At 43.9% G+C, this 15,270-nt stretch overlaps 1 protein-coding gene across 1 annotated transcript; it reads right to left on the bottom strand.

Annotated features, from left to right (window-relative positions):
- Nucleotides 1-58: 58 nt before the first annotated feature.
- Nucleotides 59-15,036, bottom strand: chfr (checkpoint with forkhead and ring finger domains, E3 ubiquitin protein ligase). Its single transcript, XM_030358290.1, has 18 exons — nucleotides 14,924-15,036; nucleotides 14,209-14,326; nucleotides 12,977-13,076; nucleotides 12,487-12,596; nucleotides 11,793-11,852; nucleotides 11,153-11,386; nucleotides 10,892-10,972; nucleotides 9,933-10,284; nucleotides 9,300-9,454; nucleotides 8,793-8,955; nucleotides 7,401-7,651; nucleotides 6,950-7,069; nucleotides 6,138-6,221; nucleotides 5,254-5,324; nucleotides 5,042-5,129; nucleotides 4,357-4,464; nucleotides 3,574-3,646; nucleotides 59-3,255 (listed from the first exon to the last, which is right to left on the bottom strand). The coding sequence occupies exons 1-18, from the start codon at nucleotides 14,924-14,926 to the stop codon at nucleotides 3,213-3,215; spliced, it is 2,214 nt and encodes a 737-aa protein (XP_030214150.1). The 5' UTR covers nucleotides 14,927-15,036; the 3' UTR covers nucleotides 59-3,212.
- Nucleotides 15,037-15,270: the final 234 nt, after the last annotated feature.

Genomic DNA, 15,270 nt, shown 5'->3' with positions numbered 1-15,270 from the left:
CATGGCAGGATTGTGTAGTGTCTGAAGTACAACCAGTACCAGCCAAATTAGCTTTAGACAGTATTTTTAAATGTTTTTATTAGTGCAGACCAAGAGGCATGTTGGATCCTTTGCATCGAGATTCCTGGGTGGCCAATACACTGTATACTAACTAGTCATAACACCAGTGCCAAATACAGTAAGCCAATTGCGATTTGCCTTTAACTCCTAAGCCTTTAAGGGGGGGGGGAGGGGGAGAAACAACAGTAATCAAATGAAATTGGAGAACACCAAATTAACATCCCCTCGCTACATCTATTAAAACACAAATGCTTGTATATATATATTTAGAAAAAAAAAGAAAAAGAATTGTGTCATGTTTTGTGTGTGAGCGACAGTAAATACTGCCGTGCATGCACCCTGTGCCACACATCCTTGTAATGAGGTAGAATGCAACCTGCTTCAAAGTGTGTTCCACTGGCCTGGAGAACGAGTACCCAGGGAGGGGGAGCAGTGGTGAGTTGCAAAGCCTCTTTAAAGCTCCATTCCTGTCGGAGGTGGCTTGGGACTGCTTATTAGTGGGCCCAGATCTCCTCCCGTGAGAGGGTCATTAAACAGAACCCCTCTGGGTCTCCGGAGGGGTCGGGGGGGGATTCGACAGGGCCTGTGTGTGTCGACGGCCTGAGCTGCTCAGGAATGCCAGTGAGAAAAGGACCACCACTAACCGGGGGGGGCGGGGAATAAGTATTCATGATACATGACTCAAAACACGTCAACCTACCAGAACTCAACACTCAGACTGAAGCTGGGGGGGGGGGGGGGAATTGTGTATTCTGTTATGTTGGGAATGATCTACAAAAGGGTGACTCTCGCACCCGGCAGTTGCAGCAAGGAGGTGGAGTGTCTAATGTGGTGGAAGCCTTTTTATTTAGAGCTTTCTTCCATAGCCCGGCTGTCCAATCCCACATTATTGATCAAGGTAATAAGGAAGCAGGAAAAATGTGTAAGCGTTGGACAAAAACTAAACTCTAGTAAAGAAATTCAACCAATCCTAAATCTGGATGTTGGGCAGTACTAAGACTGATGTATTCATTATAAATGCTTCAAAGAGTACGTATGTACCAGGTTTTATAATGATAGTGAATCGAAGAGAAACAATAAGAAAAAAAGTGAGTGCAAAAATAAATAAAAAGAAAAATCGCAGGTAAACAAAGTTTGCAAGCAAGACCTCTTAACCAAGAATCTACAGACAGAAAATTGCAGATTAACATTGTACACATTCAAAAACTTGCTACCCTCTAATTCACAAGACAGTAAAAATCAAAAGCAATGATTTACACAAAAACTTCCCTCCGTATGGTCTACACACAATTTCTCTAAAATTAACCAAACTTTATCTTAACTCAATCAAAACCGTATTTCAATATGAAAGCCTTTTAGAACAACGGCTGGCCCTTGGAGATCCCAACCCAAAAAAATAAAACAAGGTGATTTACCAAGCAGTAGTTCAAGTAAACGTTGCGCTTACATTATATTTGAGTGGGGAAAACCCCACTCCAGGACCACTGATTGGATAGCATTTAATTGCCATTTTAATTTAAAGTTTAATTGCTCTTCAACATGGAGAACGTTGTTCACCCTGGTTACATTGGCAACCGAAAACTCTCATTAATATATAGCAATTATTGAATTTAATAGAAGTATAGACTCTAGATTTTCGCATTGCCTAATCACAGAAAATAAAACCACAATATTACAAAAGATTGAGCCCTAATTTAGCAAGGTAATACTCAAGGGTCAACAAGCCGTAGGAAAATATTTACCTTAAACGGGTATATTGGCACATTATCAATTCCAGTTTCCTTAAAAACCTTAAACCAACTTTCAAAACGTGGCTAAACACATAAACTTATAGGAGCGAAATGGCAACAGTAAACAAACCAATTAAGACAAAAAATCTAAAGTTCAGTGCTTCGAAAGCAAGATACGCGTACATTCGCCATCCAACCATTGTGCATTGAACACCAGGTTGCCCTCATCCCTTACTACAAGGGTCTTAGAGAACCGTCTTTAATACACTGGCCTTAATCAGCTTGAGGTTGATTATCCCCAGCAAAGCATCTCACGGAGGCCAGGGTCAGTTCCCTCAGAAAGCAAAGCACTACAACAATCCTTCCCTGATAAAACCTCCCACAGACATGAAATCCTACACAATAATCACATGGGATTCCCATCTACCCTATTATGCATTAGAGGGATTGGGGTGGGGGGGAGTCTCACCTCTGCCTTGGGAAAGTCCCGTTCCTTGTAAAACCTTGGTGAGGTGGGGAGGGGGGGGTAATCCCTTACAAACCAACACAACATTTTAGACACATGGCCATACATGCTGTATGAGAGCCAGCAGTTTAAATGGACTTCCAGCCTTCTGGAAGTGCATAGAGAAGGTGTGCATGTCAAGCGAATATCGACCCAACATATGAACACGTCTCAATGTTCACAGAAAGCCCTGGAAACTGCAATTATCAAAATAAAGAAAGTCAACTCCGGGGTATTGCCTTTTAAGCTATAGCTATTCAGGCACAGATAGATGGGAAACTATATATCTATATAAAATGAGGAATTATATACATATTATGCGTATCATTAGCATACTTCAACACACAGATACAGTCTATGGCCTTAATCCATTGCAGATTGCTTTACTCGCTCTGAATTGAGATAGAATATTGCAGTTTGTTTTGCTTTTATGAACATGGCTAGGATAAAGCCAGATAGCGACTGTGTCCTCCACTGATGACGTAAGCTGCTAAAACCAACCAATCAGTGGCTGCTGCTACAATTCACCACAAGTTTTGCTGCGGGGTTTCAACTCTGGTTGTGTTTTTTTTTTAATAACAGCAGCTGTTGGTCACTTGGCCAGGCCTCAGTAGCAGATTTAACCGTTAAGCACTGTGCATAGCTGTGTTCTAGACAACCATGTGTCGCATTAAAAATCCACATGTAACATTGATGCTTACTCCTGCTTTGATTGTAATGTTTTGCGACGGGCCATTCCCTGGGGAAGCATTAAACCTGCCCCCTAACCTACACATCTAACAAAAACAAAAACATAACAACCACTAATCCTGACAGCGAGCGCTCCACGACTTCAGCAAAGGTGTATGGTTTATCTCATTCTAATGTAGAGAGGTCCAGTCCCTGTTGTGAGTCAGTGAAACCATCCCTCTGCTCCTTCAGCTCTTGAAGCGAGTCTGCTCACATATGTGATTGAATTTCCTGGAATGGACAAACACACACACACGTACGTCAAACATACACGATGATCTGGAGGTGGGTGTTGACCCCCTCTAGTGGTGGATGGGGGACTTTAAGACTTCCATGTAAAAGAACATTGAATCACAGAATGATTGATGGAGCCTTTTAACAGAATACACATTGGTCATATGCTTCCTTTAGTATTTCCCAGGGAATGAGAGGCATAGATCAATAAAAAAGAAAAAGGAGATCTATTTGATTTAAATCAAAGTGACTGTTTAAATTATCACTACTTAAAAAGGAACAACAAACATATACACACACACAAAATTAACTTACACTGCATGATGTGCCTTGACCTGGGTGCGGCAGTTACGCCCCCAGTAACAGTCAGGACGAGCTGTAACAGCAGCTGTGGGGATGACAGAGTTACTGCAGCAGCTTTTCTGGGCTGATTCCACGTTTTAAAGGTCAGAAGATGACCAACTGCTTACATCGTTGTGGATCCGCTTCCTCACACATTGTTTTTAACCCCATTAACACCCACCCATAATATCAATGTCCCAGCAAAGTACTTTGCTCGTGGCTACAAATCATTTCGTCTGGTACATTTTTACTAAGGGTTTTAATGGATACAAACAGTGTTTCCCCTAGATTTCTTTGTAGCAGTGGTGCTGCGAGTTGGTAACCTAGCAACGCTGGGGGGGTCAGGGGGCATGCCCCCCCCGGAAGAATATTAAAAAAAAAAAACCTTTTAAATGGTTACTTCTGGTGAGTTTTTATTGGGAACATTTTTACAGATTGAGCTTCCAAATATGACATAACAAGCAATAGAGTGAAGGGCTCTACTGAGAGCAGAACATTGTTCAAATATTTCTTGAACTTGGCAGAAACGGCAAGTTACTGCCGCTGCTGCTGCTCGATTGCCAGCGCCACTGCAAGAAACGATATGCATAGTTTGCACTGCACGCCTATATGCATTCAGTGCTGATGGTACAGGCGAAACACTGTACCATCAAATAGCCGTCACAAGTAAGCCAGGATTTTAGCTCCCTTGACCGATGGGTGTGGGAGCACTGCGTCACAGTGACATGGACACAGGCCGGAAGTGAACTCGGGTACCTGGCAGCTCAGATGCTGGGATGTTCTGCCTGAACCTGTAGGCCAGTTCCTTGAAGGTGCGCTGGCCGCAGCAGTAGCACAGCACTGTGCTGCCAGAAATGCGGTAGTCTGCAACCAGATGAAGAAAGAGAAGCGTTGACGAAAACATGGAATGGAACTTGATCTGATATAATGTAATCATCTTCAAATTAAAAAAACATGTTGATTATTGGGACTTTCTGAGACTAGGGCTGTGGGATCAAATCGAATTTTGATAGCAATTTCGATTTGTGTCAAACGATCACCAAACCTACAATCGATTTTTTTATTATAATTCTTATTCATAAAATGTTTCGTTTGAACAGCTGGATAAATATCGGTACATTATTATATATTTCAACATTTTCTATTTGAACCTTTTGTGTATTTTTTTTTTTAAGGCGGATCTTTTAAGGCGGACCAAGTGTTTTTTTGGAGAGAAATACTGAATAAATGCATCATGTTTTAAAACTCAAAAAAGGTAATTGTTTGAATAACCTTGATTTCAATATTGACCAAAATAATCAGGATTAAGATTTTTCCATAATCCAGCAGCCCTATCTGAGACTACTCAAACGAAACAGGATGCCAAGGGTGGTTAGAGTTTTTCACCCCCATCCTAAAAAGTGGTCGGTGCCATGGCGTGTCTGGCCGGGGGTGCACTCACCAGACAGATGGAAGGCTCCCTGCTCCAAGGCCTGCAGTCCCTGCTGGAGCACATCCCTCCAGGACATGCCTCTGGAGCTCAGGTAGTTCTGGAAGAAACAGAACGTGAGCCATTGGACAAGACGAAAGGAGAGCAGGGGCCAAGGGTCGACGGACAGAACTGTTTGGGGGGAAAAAAAACGAAAGAATAGGAGTGACGTTTGTTGGGCTTACCTGGAGGATTTCGGACTCGTAGTTATTGCTGTTGAGCACTCCATCCAGGCACTTGTTTGGGAGATTGACCCCTGAAAAATAAAGACATCAATAAACGTAGCTTTCGTTATGGAGTTAGCAAGAGTAAGGTTGGAAATAAAACTAATCTGAAGACAATTTTGGATTAGTGTGACATGATGAGTCACGCAAGTCGATAGACAGAAAATATAATTTAAAGCAGACCAACTTGTCAACATTATTCATAAAATTGTATTGCATCAATAATCAATCAACAACTCCAATAATCATCTGTCGAAGTTCACTTTGGACGTGCTCAACACTTTGAAGATTAGAAACGTTGAAGAACTACTTTGTTTGGTGCTCAATTTTTTTTTTTTGGGGCCGATATGAAATTGCTAGTGTACAGACAGCCTCGCACCACCCTATATTTCCGATATGATCTCTTTTTATGATCCAACCCGTTATTTAAGGTTCTCCAGTAAATGTCTCCTCACGACCCCCAGAATTAACACTAATGCAGCACATGATGCCTTTAGCTACTGTGCTCCAATCCTCTGGAATAGCCTACCTTTAGAATAAAGGTTGTCGCACTCAATGCGCTCTTTTAAAGAGGATCTTAAAATGTATTTATTTTCTTTAGCTTTTAATTCATGACTACAGGTCTTTGCTTTTAAACACTCCATTATTTTATTATTGTGTAGTTTGTGTTGTCTTTTCTTTTGCCCAGTGTGTTTGTTAATTTTAGATAATTTAATGACATCTCTCCACTCGAAGCACAAAGTGTCTATGTATGCCATAGGAAATGTGCTATATAAATAAACCTGACTTGACTTGACAGAGTGTACAGCAGTTAATAACCCTGGCAGGTTAGAGAGGAGACGTACCACTGAATCGGACCAGGCAGCCCTGGCAGCCAATCCTCTCACAGCCCCAGTACATGTGACAGAAAGGCCTCTGGCAAACTCCACCTGCAACATATGGAGCATACCATTAGGAAAAAAAAAACATACATTTCTTAGAAATGTCAGATAAAATAGAAAAAGGGTCATTCAAATACAAGATTGTCGTTTTCACACCGTGTTGACAGCTTACAATTAACTGTTCTATTAGCAAAATGTAAAAAAGGTTACTTAAAGGTTGGGTATGGTGCAAAATTACTTGAAATCCTTAAGATAACCCACTTACAGCCACTGAGTTAGAAGAACTGACATGAAAATTAAACAAGTCAATCATCTGTGGAACGGGCAGGGCTCGAAAAACTCCAGCCAAGGATTTCCAGACCCACTGAGTGGCATTGGACAGTGAGTACGTCAATCAAACGGTCGTACTGCACACCCACTCCCACTCCCCCGCTCCCACGACCCCTTCGTGCACGTACTCAAAGCTCGTGACCCAGAGCAAGCTTCTGTTTGTTGTTATCCTGCGGTAGCTACTGGAGCTAGCTAATGCATCGGTGTTCGCTCATGCATGATTGCGCGTACATGTACTTGGAATGGGTGGAGTCAGAGTCAGCGTTGAAGGAGAGGGGGTAGGACCATTCGAGTTGTGCATCTTCAAAATCTGCTGGCGTTTCGCAAATCCCATACCCAACCCTTAAGGACATTGGGTAAAAGACCCAACACCTTTCGGCTTGCAAGCAGAGCACCCCGACCGCCTCACCGTCCAACGCCTTGGCTGGTTGCTGGAGTCGACTTACATTGCTGGACAGCGTGCTGCTGGCTCCCTGGCTCGGAGCGTCGGTCGGGCATGGCCTGCAGGCAGCAGGAGCAGATGACATGGGAGCCTTGTGGGGAGCAGCGGTACTCCTGGACTGGGTCTACAGAGGGGAACCAAGGAGGCTCATTGTATCTCCCCCTGTACACCATACAGGGGGAGATACAAGTAACGCCGAGGGATTTGGCTCTTTGAATGATGTGCTTTATCGTATTCACTGGAAGTTGTAGTACTTCCCAAGATCTTACTACTTTTAAAATCAAAGCTGAATACTTTAAGAAATGTTTTTTTTAATTATACATTTTTTACCATTGTCTGTTGCGTCTGCCATTTTTAAATATATAATAAAATGTTAAGAGCATCCTTTCATGCCGCCTTAAATACAGCCAAGCAAGTCTTGGTTCCCAGCAGACGTTTCCCCCAGAGAGACGTACCGGCGGGGCCGTCTGCAGAGGTGGAGGGCTGCTCTGCGGCTGGCTTCCCTCCTCCCTCCTCCTTGGGCTCCGGCCCGGCTGCTCCGGCTGCCGCCGCCGCCGCCGCCGCCGCCCCCAGCGGTGGCAGCGGGCCGGGGCCGAGGAGAGTGGCTGACCGGGGGTACACCGAGACGCTGGAGCCTGTGGTGAACGGGTCCTGAGCCCCCTCCTTCCTGTACCCCGGACACTGTCTGCACACCACAAACGGCTGGCTGGGGAGGGAACGCATGGACACCATGATGATGTATATACATTCTTATACAATAATTATGGTCGTTTGATGAATTTGAGAGAGATATATATAGATAGAGATATATATATATATATATATATATATATATATATATATATATATATATATATATAAAAAAAATAAAAATTATGCAACATTCACATTGAGCGGTTACAATGGGTGCTGCAGTCCAAAGTCACAAAGCTGGAGAGACGGTTTGAGGACATTGAACGAAGACGCGCAAAAGAAGAGCCGAGCGGAACATTATATTTTGAATATTACTTTGAAATGTTATGATACAGTTTTTGAGAATGAGGAGGGATACGTCCCGCACTTGAAGTTGATGAGCTAATGTATTTTTGCAATTTATTTATCATTTGAAACTGATAAACTAGCTTATGTGGCATCAGTCTTGAAATCCTTTAGGGCTCAGCTGTCTCCATCTTTCAAATGCAACTCCATGATTGACCCGTGTTTCAGCATGGCTCTGGTCATGAAGAACAGGCAGATGAGGTTAGGCACAATCTAGTACAATCTCTGTGATTCAGTTAGTTCACTTGCCTCCAAGACACTCGTTTGTGTGCCAATTTGTTGAATATTTGGCAACCCGGGAGAATAGCGAATCACAACAAAAAGGGCCATAACAAAAACGTTCTGACCTGTAATGGAATTTCAGAAAGAGAACATATTGGCTATAGCATTGTTGTCACAGCAGCCAGTATTTCCAATTAGCACGTTTTCTTAATCTCTGCAGAGATATCATGGTCATTTGTGATTTAGTACCGTATTTTTGTTAGATATAGCTCCTTTAAGTAAGCAATGGGTTTTATCGATTCCTGCCGAACAAACGCAATACTATTTAGTGCCAACTGTACAGAGGCCTTCTCAATGACTGGAAAAGCACAAAAGAAAAAATGCTGAAACAGACTTAAAATGAGGAAGACTGCATTAAGGTTGGTTAGACAGTGTGTTAGACAAGTCTAGTGACTTGCCGGTCTGATCCCCAGTCGGCCCCATTGATGTCTTAATCTTCCTTTGGATAAAATGCAACCCAACCCACAACCCATACATTATATAAATAGCAAAACAATAAAACACGAGGAATTGTTCTCTCCGTATACCTGTTGTCCGACCAATCGCTGTCGTTGTCTGAGAACTCAAACAGATAATCCGAGCTGCCCTCCTCGTCGGAGAGAGACCGATCCACCTTGGGCTGCAGCATGTCCTGAGTTATCTTGTTACGGCTGTCCATTCCCTTCAGGTCCTCCTCGCTACGGCACTTCTCTGTGGACACACACACACACCATTAAAAACCACAGGCACACACTGGGTTCACAAATTAAATAAAACACAAGGGGATAACCTTATGTTAACTCGATGAGCATAACAGATTTTAAACATTGTCCTTGGATTTAATACATCGCCATTTCATCCAAATGACACATTAAATGATGTAACAACTTGGCCACCAAACTGGTGTGTACGTTATTCAAACGGTTAGCCCCAGTAGGAGGAGAAAGTTAGCATCTTCGCCATTACTCAGACTGCAGCTATGAACTGCATCGTCAGAGATAGACAGATAGACAGACAGAGGGACGGAGCTGGAGGGGGGGAGCTACGAGACAGACCTGGGTGCTGGATGAGGTAGGCCTCCACCAGGTTGTTGAGGATGTGGTTCTTGCGGATCCTCTCCACGGGGCAGCGGCAGGTGGGACAAAGGGAGGAGCGCTCCATCCAGCCGGAGTAGCAGGCGGAGCAGAACGTGTGCATGCAGGGCTGCAGGCTGAGGGTAGGGACACACAGGGTGGAGAGCGCGTGAGACATGGGCCGGTAGCACGGGGGCGGCGCTCGTGTTCTTTTAACTTGAATGTAGATTACCCGGGCGTGAATTACACTTTTTATTGGCAGGTAATATTGCCCAATGAGAATGCTATTGCCAATTTAGCAGATGCTTTCATCCAAGCTGGGAACAGTCATTTGTCAATCCTTTCACAGTCAAAATCAGAATCACATTCATCATCTGCAATTTCTCCTTTTATCGAGTTCCAAGACTGTGGTACGCCGAGTGCAGCGAGACTGTGGTACGCCGAGATAACGACCGCCACCATCAGTGGCCTGGGCTTACACAGAGCCTGCCCAGAAGGGGAGATCCGATTACCCTGGACCACACAACGTCCGTGTCCACCAGATGCCCAGAATGACCCTTGCCCTGGTGGGCCACCGGATAGCACCGCAGGAGGGGGGGGGGGGGGAAACGCTACCTGACACAGTCGTGCAGAAGGTCCTGGCAGATGATGCAGGTCAGGGAGTCCTCCATCTTGTCCGTCTTGGCCTCCACTGCCAGGGCCTTCCTGCCAAGGAGGTCCCGCAGGAGGCCCAGGGCGGGGCCACTGGGGGCGGGGCCACTGGGGGCGGGGCCACTGGGGGCGGGGCCACTGGGGGCGGGGCCACTGGGGGCGGGGCCACTGGGGGCGGGGCCACTGGGGGCGGGGCCACTGGGGGCGGGGCCACTGGGGGCGGGGCCACTGGGGGCGGGGCCACTGGGGGCGGGGCCACTGGGGGCGGGGCCAGGGCCGCTGGGGGCGGAGCTTGAAGTGTGGGGGAGGGCCGTATCTGAAGAGAGAGAGCGTGGTTCATATGATAACCCCAAGTCAAACTATTAGTACACATTGATACGATTAGATTTATAAACATTAAAGTGCACCTCCAAAGCCAGGAATGGGGGCATTTTCTCTTGTAAGATATCAAGCATGAGACATCACACACCGAAGAACAAACGAATAACCAAAATCATACAAAGGCAGTGATAGTTTTGGAGGACGGTATACCATACCATCAGAATGGTGCTTTACCCTACCACCGGGACAGCGCTTTACCCTACCACGAGGACCGTGATATACCGTGTAGCCTTTCTCCACCCCCCCCCCACCCCCAAGTACTCCCGCTCAATTTTCATTTCCCTTCAGTACTACGTCTGGGTTTGTGGTACCTTCCTGAGATTCCTCCGTCCAAATTATGTGCGACCAATCAGTGAACAGAGGGAGTGGCTGAGAACAATGACGTTAAAGTCAGCTCTCGTCGACGGTCATCTTTAAGCACTGTGTTTGGTTCGTTTACAGCCTGCGCGCAACGTGATTCCCGGCCAAACGTTGGTTGTGGCAGATCCAGAGTGGCACTGGGCAGACCCAACAAAAGGCAGAGCCATAGCTAATGAACTCACCGTTAGTGGTCTTCCTCCTTTTCCTCTCTGGCTCCATGGCGTCTGTGTTGTCCTGCGAGGGGACTGTGACGGTCGATAGCCCTGGAAGAAAAGTTATAAAAACACACCAAGATCAGACTGAGAGCATCCCCGAAAGACGCCGAAAAGCGGACGGTCGTCGCCTTAATACCACTTCAGGTACGACTCTCCCTTGTGCGGGGGGGCATGATTGAGGCGTGAGCCCCTGTAGGCTGGATAAAAACAGAGGCTGGTAGGACCTACCGTGGGCAGGGGAGGCCCCGTGGGGTGGGGTGACCCTGGCCGGGGCGGCGGGGCCGGCGGAGCCCTCGATGTGCAGGAGGGCGGCGGAGGTGGAGGGCTGCGGGTCCTCCCGGGACAGATCCCGCGGGGCACTGCTCAGCAACACGGGCTCCACGGAGAGACAGAGGTCAGAGGGGGAGGCAGCGCGGGCGTGGAAGCCCCCCAGCGCCACGACGCCACCTCGGGATACAGCACCTTGCAGGGCGGGGAGACGGTCGTTAGCGTTGAGAGAACGGACCGACGGCCACCATGATGATTGACAACAGGCGAGTTACAACATTATGTGGTATTTTCTTTCAGGTCCAAGTGCACAGTAGGCTACTAGGGTTTATGGGAAACTAGAAATGCTAATTAATTGATGCATAACTAATCGTGAGACGCTTTGGTGTATACACAAGTTTCTGATTGCATTGTTAGACTTTGACTTGGTAGGAATTGTTTGATTCCAGTCAATAGACAGCTCGTGAACACACCAATGTTTCTTGGAAATGCCTCTAGAACTGTTGAAACCAATTCCAGATATGATTTTCCTAACCTAGTTATAATAAGCCAACGCAAAACCTGTATGAAACCATTCTAACAACTAAATCCACTGGCTTACCACACGCATCCTGCGAAACACCCAGCTCCGGCTTTATGGAATGGTAGACGTAAGCAATGTCTAGAGAAAATAATAACAGTGCATTATAATCATGTAATTACATATGGTACGAAAGCTTAAAAAGACCCATCAGTGAAAAGAAAAGGGTTATTCTAAATGCGTTATATTCCTGGAATCCCTAATTAAAAAGCCCCAATGGTTTCTTAGCCTCTACTATCGTTTGTCTCATGTACAGCAGACAGCTGGTAACCATCCCTATCACAAACGTTCATGTTTCCAAAATCAAAGCGCCAGACAAAACGAGTTTGAGAGTTGCTTTCAGTTGCTTCGGTCTACAGAAGACTACCTTTACAGAGAAAATGCTAAACTTTATCAAGTAATAGTAATGCAGAGAAAGTAAACGAGCCCATGTGAATGTAGAGTGCCTTACAAATGCTCACAGCTAAATGTTGCCAAAACGGCGACTTTAAATGCCATGGCTGTGCATGGACATTCATAAAAAGGAAACAATAAAGTCCACTAAATTTGATAAAAACAGGCATCACGATACATCAAAGTCAAAAGTCCTACAAACTTGTTGAATTTTTAGGTTATTTCATAGAGGGACTTGTTGGCCATAAAATAATAAATAGTTGAAAATGTAAAAAAAAAATAAAAAAATAAGCTTATAGCATTAAACAAAACAAGCACTCACTTTGCTCTGGCTCGTTCTTCCGGTACACAAAGTGGATGACATCTCCATTCTGCACCATGTGTAACTGCTTCTTGACCAGTTTAGACATGTTGATCACAGTGCCATTGGTGCTACCGGGCCAAAACACAGAACAATTTGTATTTACAAGGGTGTAGTGAGTTTTACAAATCACTAGAGTAATACATTTCCATGAGGTATGGCAGCATTGAAGAGGAACATTTTAGAGAGTAACACAGGGCCAGGTTAAACATAAAAAGACAATTAAGAAAGGCAGCAGTCTGCATTTTTTTTTACTCTTGCTTTGACAACTGAGCCCAACAGGAATGACAGGCCTTTAATTAACCATTTCAGGGGTTCACTGTCAGCAGTTTGTAACCAAAACAAAGAGCAGCAAGCCCTGAGACTCCATGCTGTTCCCAAATGGCTGGCGTTCACTTTATTATGTCTGTCGTTACTGGGTTGAGTGTAAAACAATGTTTAAGCAACATACCTCATGTCTTCCAGCCACACCATCCCTGAGTTCTCATATTGTACAATTTTGCAGTGTTCCCCTGAGACCAGCTTGTTGGCAGGGAAGGATAAATCACATCCTAGCCATGATAGAATAATGTTGTTAGGAGTACGCAATGCAATACTTTTCGATAAAACAGTACTCAATAACATCTGAACGATGACTGCTACACCCTACCTGATATAATCATTGCATACAAATCATCTCAAATGACCCCTGGTGGTGGGTAGGGATACAACGATTAATCGATTGGAAGAAACTATCAAATCAGATTATGGTAAGAGACTAATCATTCAAGTCATTTATCAAATTGAAATAAACTTTTGTTGCTTAATGTTGCAGTTAGTTTCAATATTCATTTCAAAAAGAATATCTTCTTTAGTTTTTCTTGGCTGCTTGTCAGACAAAGAAAACATGTTTATGAAATCACTGTAGACTCTGGTAACTTGCGATGTTATTTGCTATCGCTTAAAGACCAAATGATTAATCAATAAACCTACAATAGAATAATTTGATTAATCAACTATGAAAATACTCGTTTGTTGCAGCCTTGTGGCATGGTATTGATTCAAATTTATGGCTACTTTATTCATTGGGGAGCCTACTCAAATATCTAATTATTATGTATTGGATTTACTGCAAAAATATTTACAAAATAATGCTTATTATTAAAGTTAAAAAATGACATGTATCGAATCACACATCCTTGTTTGATCATGCACGCATTGCAAACAAATCACATTGTAGCTATGTATTTTTTGCCAGACACATAAGATACTGAATTAAGGCAAAGTGCTTTGCAATGCAAAGCATTTCACAAGCCAGAGGGCCGTGAGAATAATGGGCAGCCATTCCCTGGGTAAAATCTATACAGAAAACTACTTAATATTCTCCACACATGTTCTCTATGGACGCCTTTTGTTATCATCAGAAGAGGGTTTATAAGTTTAGTGAACTAAAGGGGCCTTTGAGCTTTGAAAGGAGCTGTTCTAGACACAATGGTCTAGACAGTGCACAGCGAGACCTGTCTGATAAATAAAAAAAAAAACACAAAAACATAGCTGATACAGAGAAAAGAAAAACAGCTGAATATGCATAAGCTGTCCGTGATATTAAAACATCGTAGTTTACTTTGCATTTTGACCCAATATTACATAATTCTCTATGTACATAATAATTGCAATAAGCTTAAGCCTTTGATGAAGTATTACCTTTTCTCCGGCCAATCGTGTACTGCTTTTTGATTAGCAGAACTTCAGATTCACAGGAGCCCACTTTCACCAGTTTTCCCCATGGTAGACCCGTTCCTCGACCCTCCATCTTCACATTCTACACAAATAGTTCAACACCGTAGGGATCTCTTTGTAATATTCATAAATTTGCTTCAACTTGAAAAATCCAGCCTAGTAAATAAAAGATGATAGAATGTCACTATTGTTTTTTGGGGGATATTAACAAACAAACAAAGTTCAAATGAAATGGCACACACATTGACAACACAATGTCCATATTGTTTACAATAAAGAGCATTTCGTGAAATATAATTTAAATTACTTGAGGGCTCCCTTTGAGCTGAGACAATCGATGAAAAGGGGATCGAATTAGCTGGCTAGCGTCCCAGCTAGGCTAGCTAAAATGCATGTCAAGTAGGAAATACAATGCAGAGTTTGTGAATTGACACGAACGGGGACGCATTCATGTTTACGTGATCACGTCAGTAGTATGGCTGTGGTCACAGAGGCCTATGTATTGTAACACTCCCAACAGCCTCAACTTTGTGTTGACAAACAACTTGATGCTAATACATTGTAAACGTCGCTAGCCTGCTAGCAGCTAACCCCACTATTGATAAACTGCAATTCGTTTTAGTTCGCATGCGTGTCATCGATATATATCATAAGGTTTAAAACTATATGGGTACTTTACCATAAAACGTCCGGTTATCTGATGCGATTGTGTTCCGTGAGAAACCGTCGCCTCCTCATTTTCCAGAGCGGAGAGGCATTCGCGCACTTCCTGAGAAGCGAAGCGAAGGCATTTATTATTTACCAACATCAGCTGACAGGGGCGGGGTTAGTAGGACAAGGATGTTGTGATTTATTTTATTTTATTAAGGATGTTTTAATTCTTAGTTCATACAAGGAGTACCATTTATGAGTGGAAAATGGAAGTTTAGGTAAACTAAATTTCTTCAACTAAATTCAGATTCCAAATTCAGATTATAATCCCGGGGCAAACTTTCTCTGCTCAAATAGAACGCAACCTAGGAAATA

Source organism: Gadus morhua, chromosome 6 (genome assembly GCF_902167405.1).
Source record: "Gadus morhua chromosome 6, gadMor3.0, whole genome shotgun sequence".
Classification (NCBI taxonomy): Eukaryota; Metazoa; Chordata; class Actinopteri; order Gadiformes; family Gadidae; genus Gadus; species Gadus morhua.
The sequence above is the reverse complement of the archived record's forward strand: the minus strand, read 5'-3'. Positions and strand labels throughout refer to the sequence as shown.

What these genes read in the sequence shown, in the direction of transcription:
- chfr (XM_030358290.1), bottom strand. An exon ending in CTGCCTGGTCCGATTCAGTG is followed by an intron (nt 5,325 to 6,137) that starts GTACGTCTCCTC and finishes TTTATTTTTCAG; the next exon opens with GGGTCAATCTCCCAAACAAG. An exon ending in GTCAAGGCACATCATGCAGT is followed by an intron (nt 3,256 to 3,573) that starts GTAAGTTAATTT and finishes TGTCCATTCCAG; the next exon opens with GAAATTCAATCACATATGTG.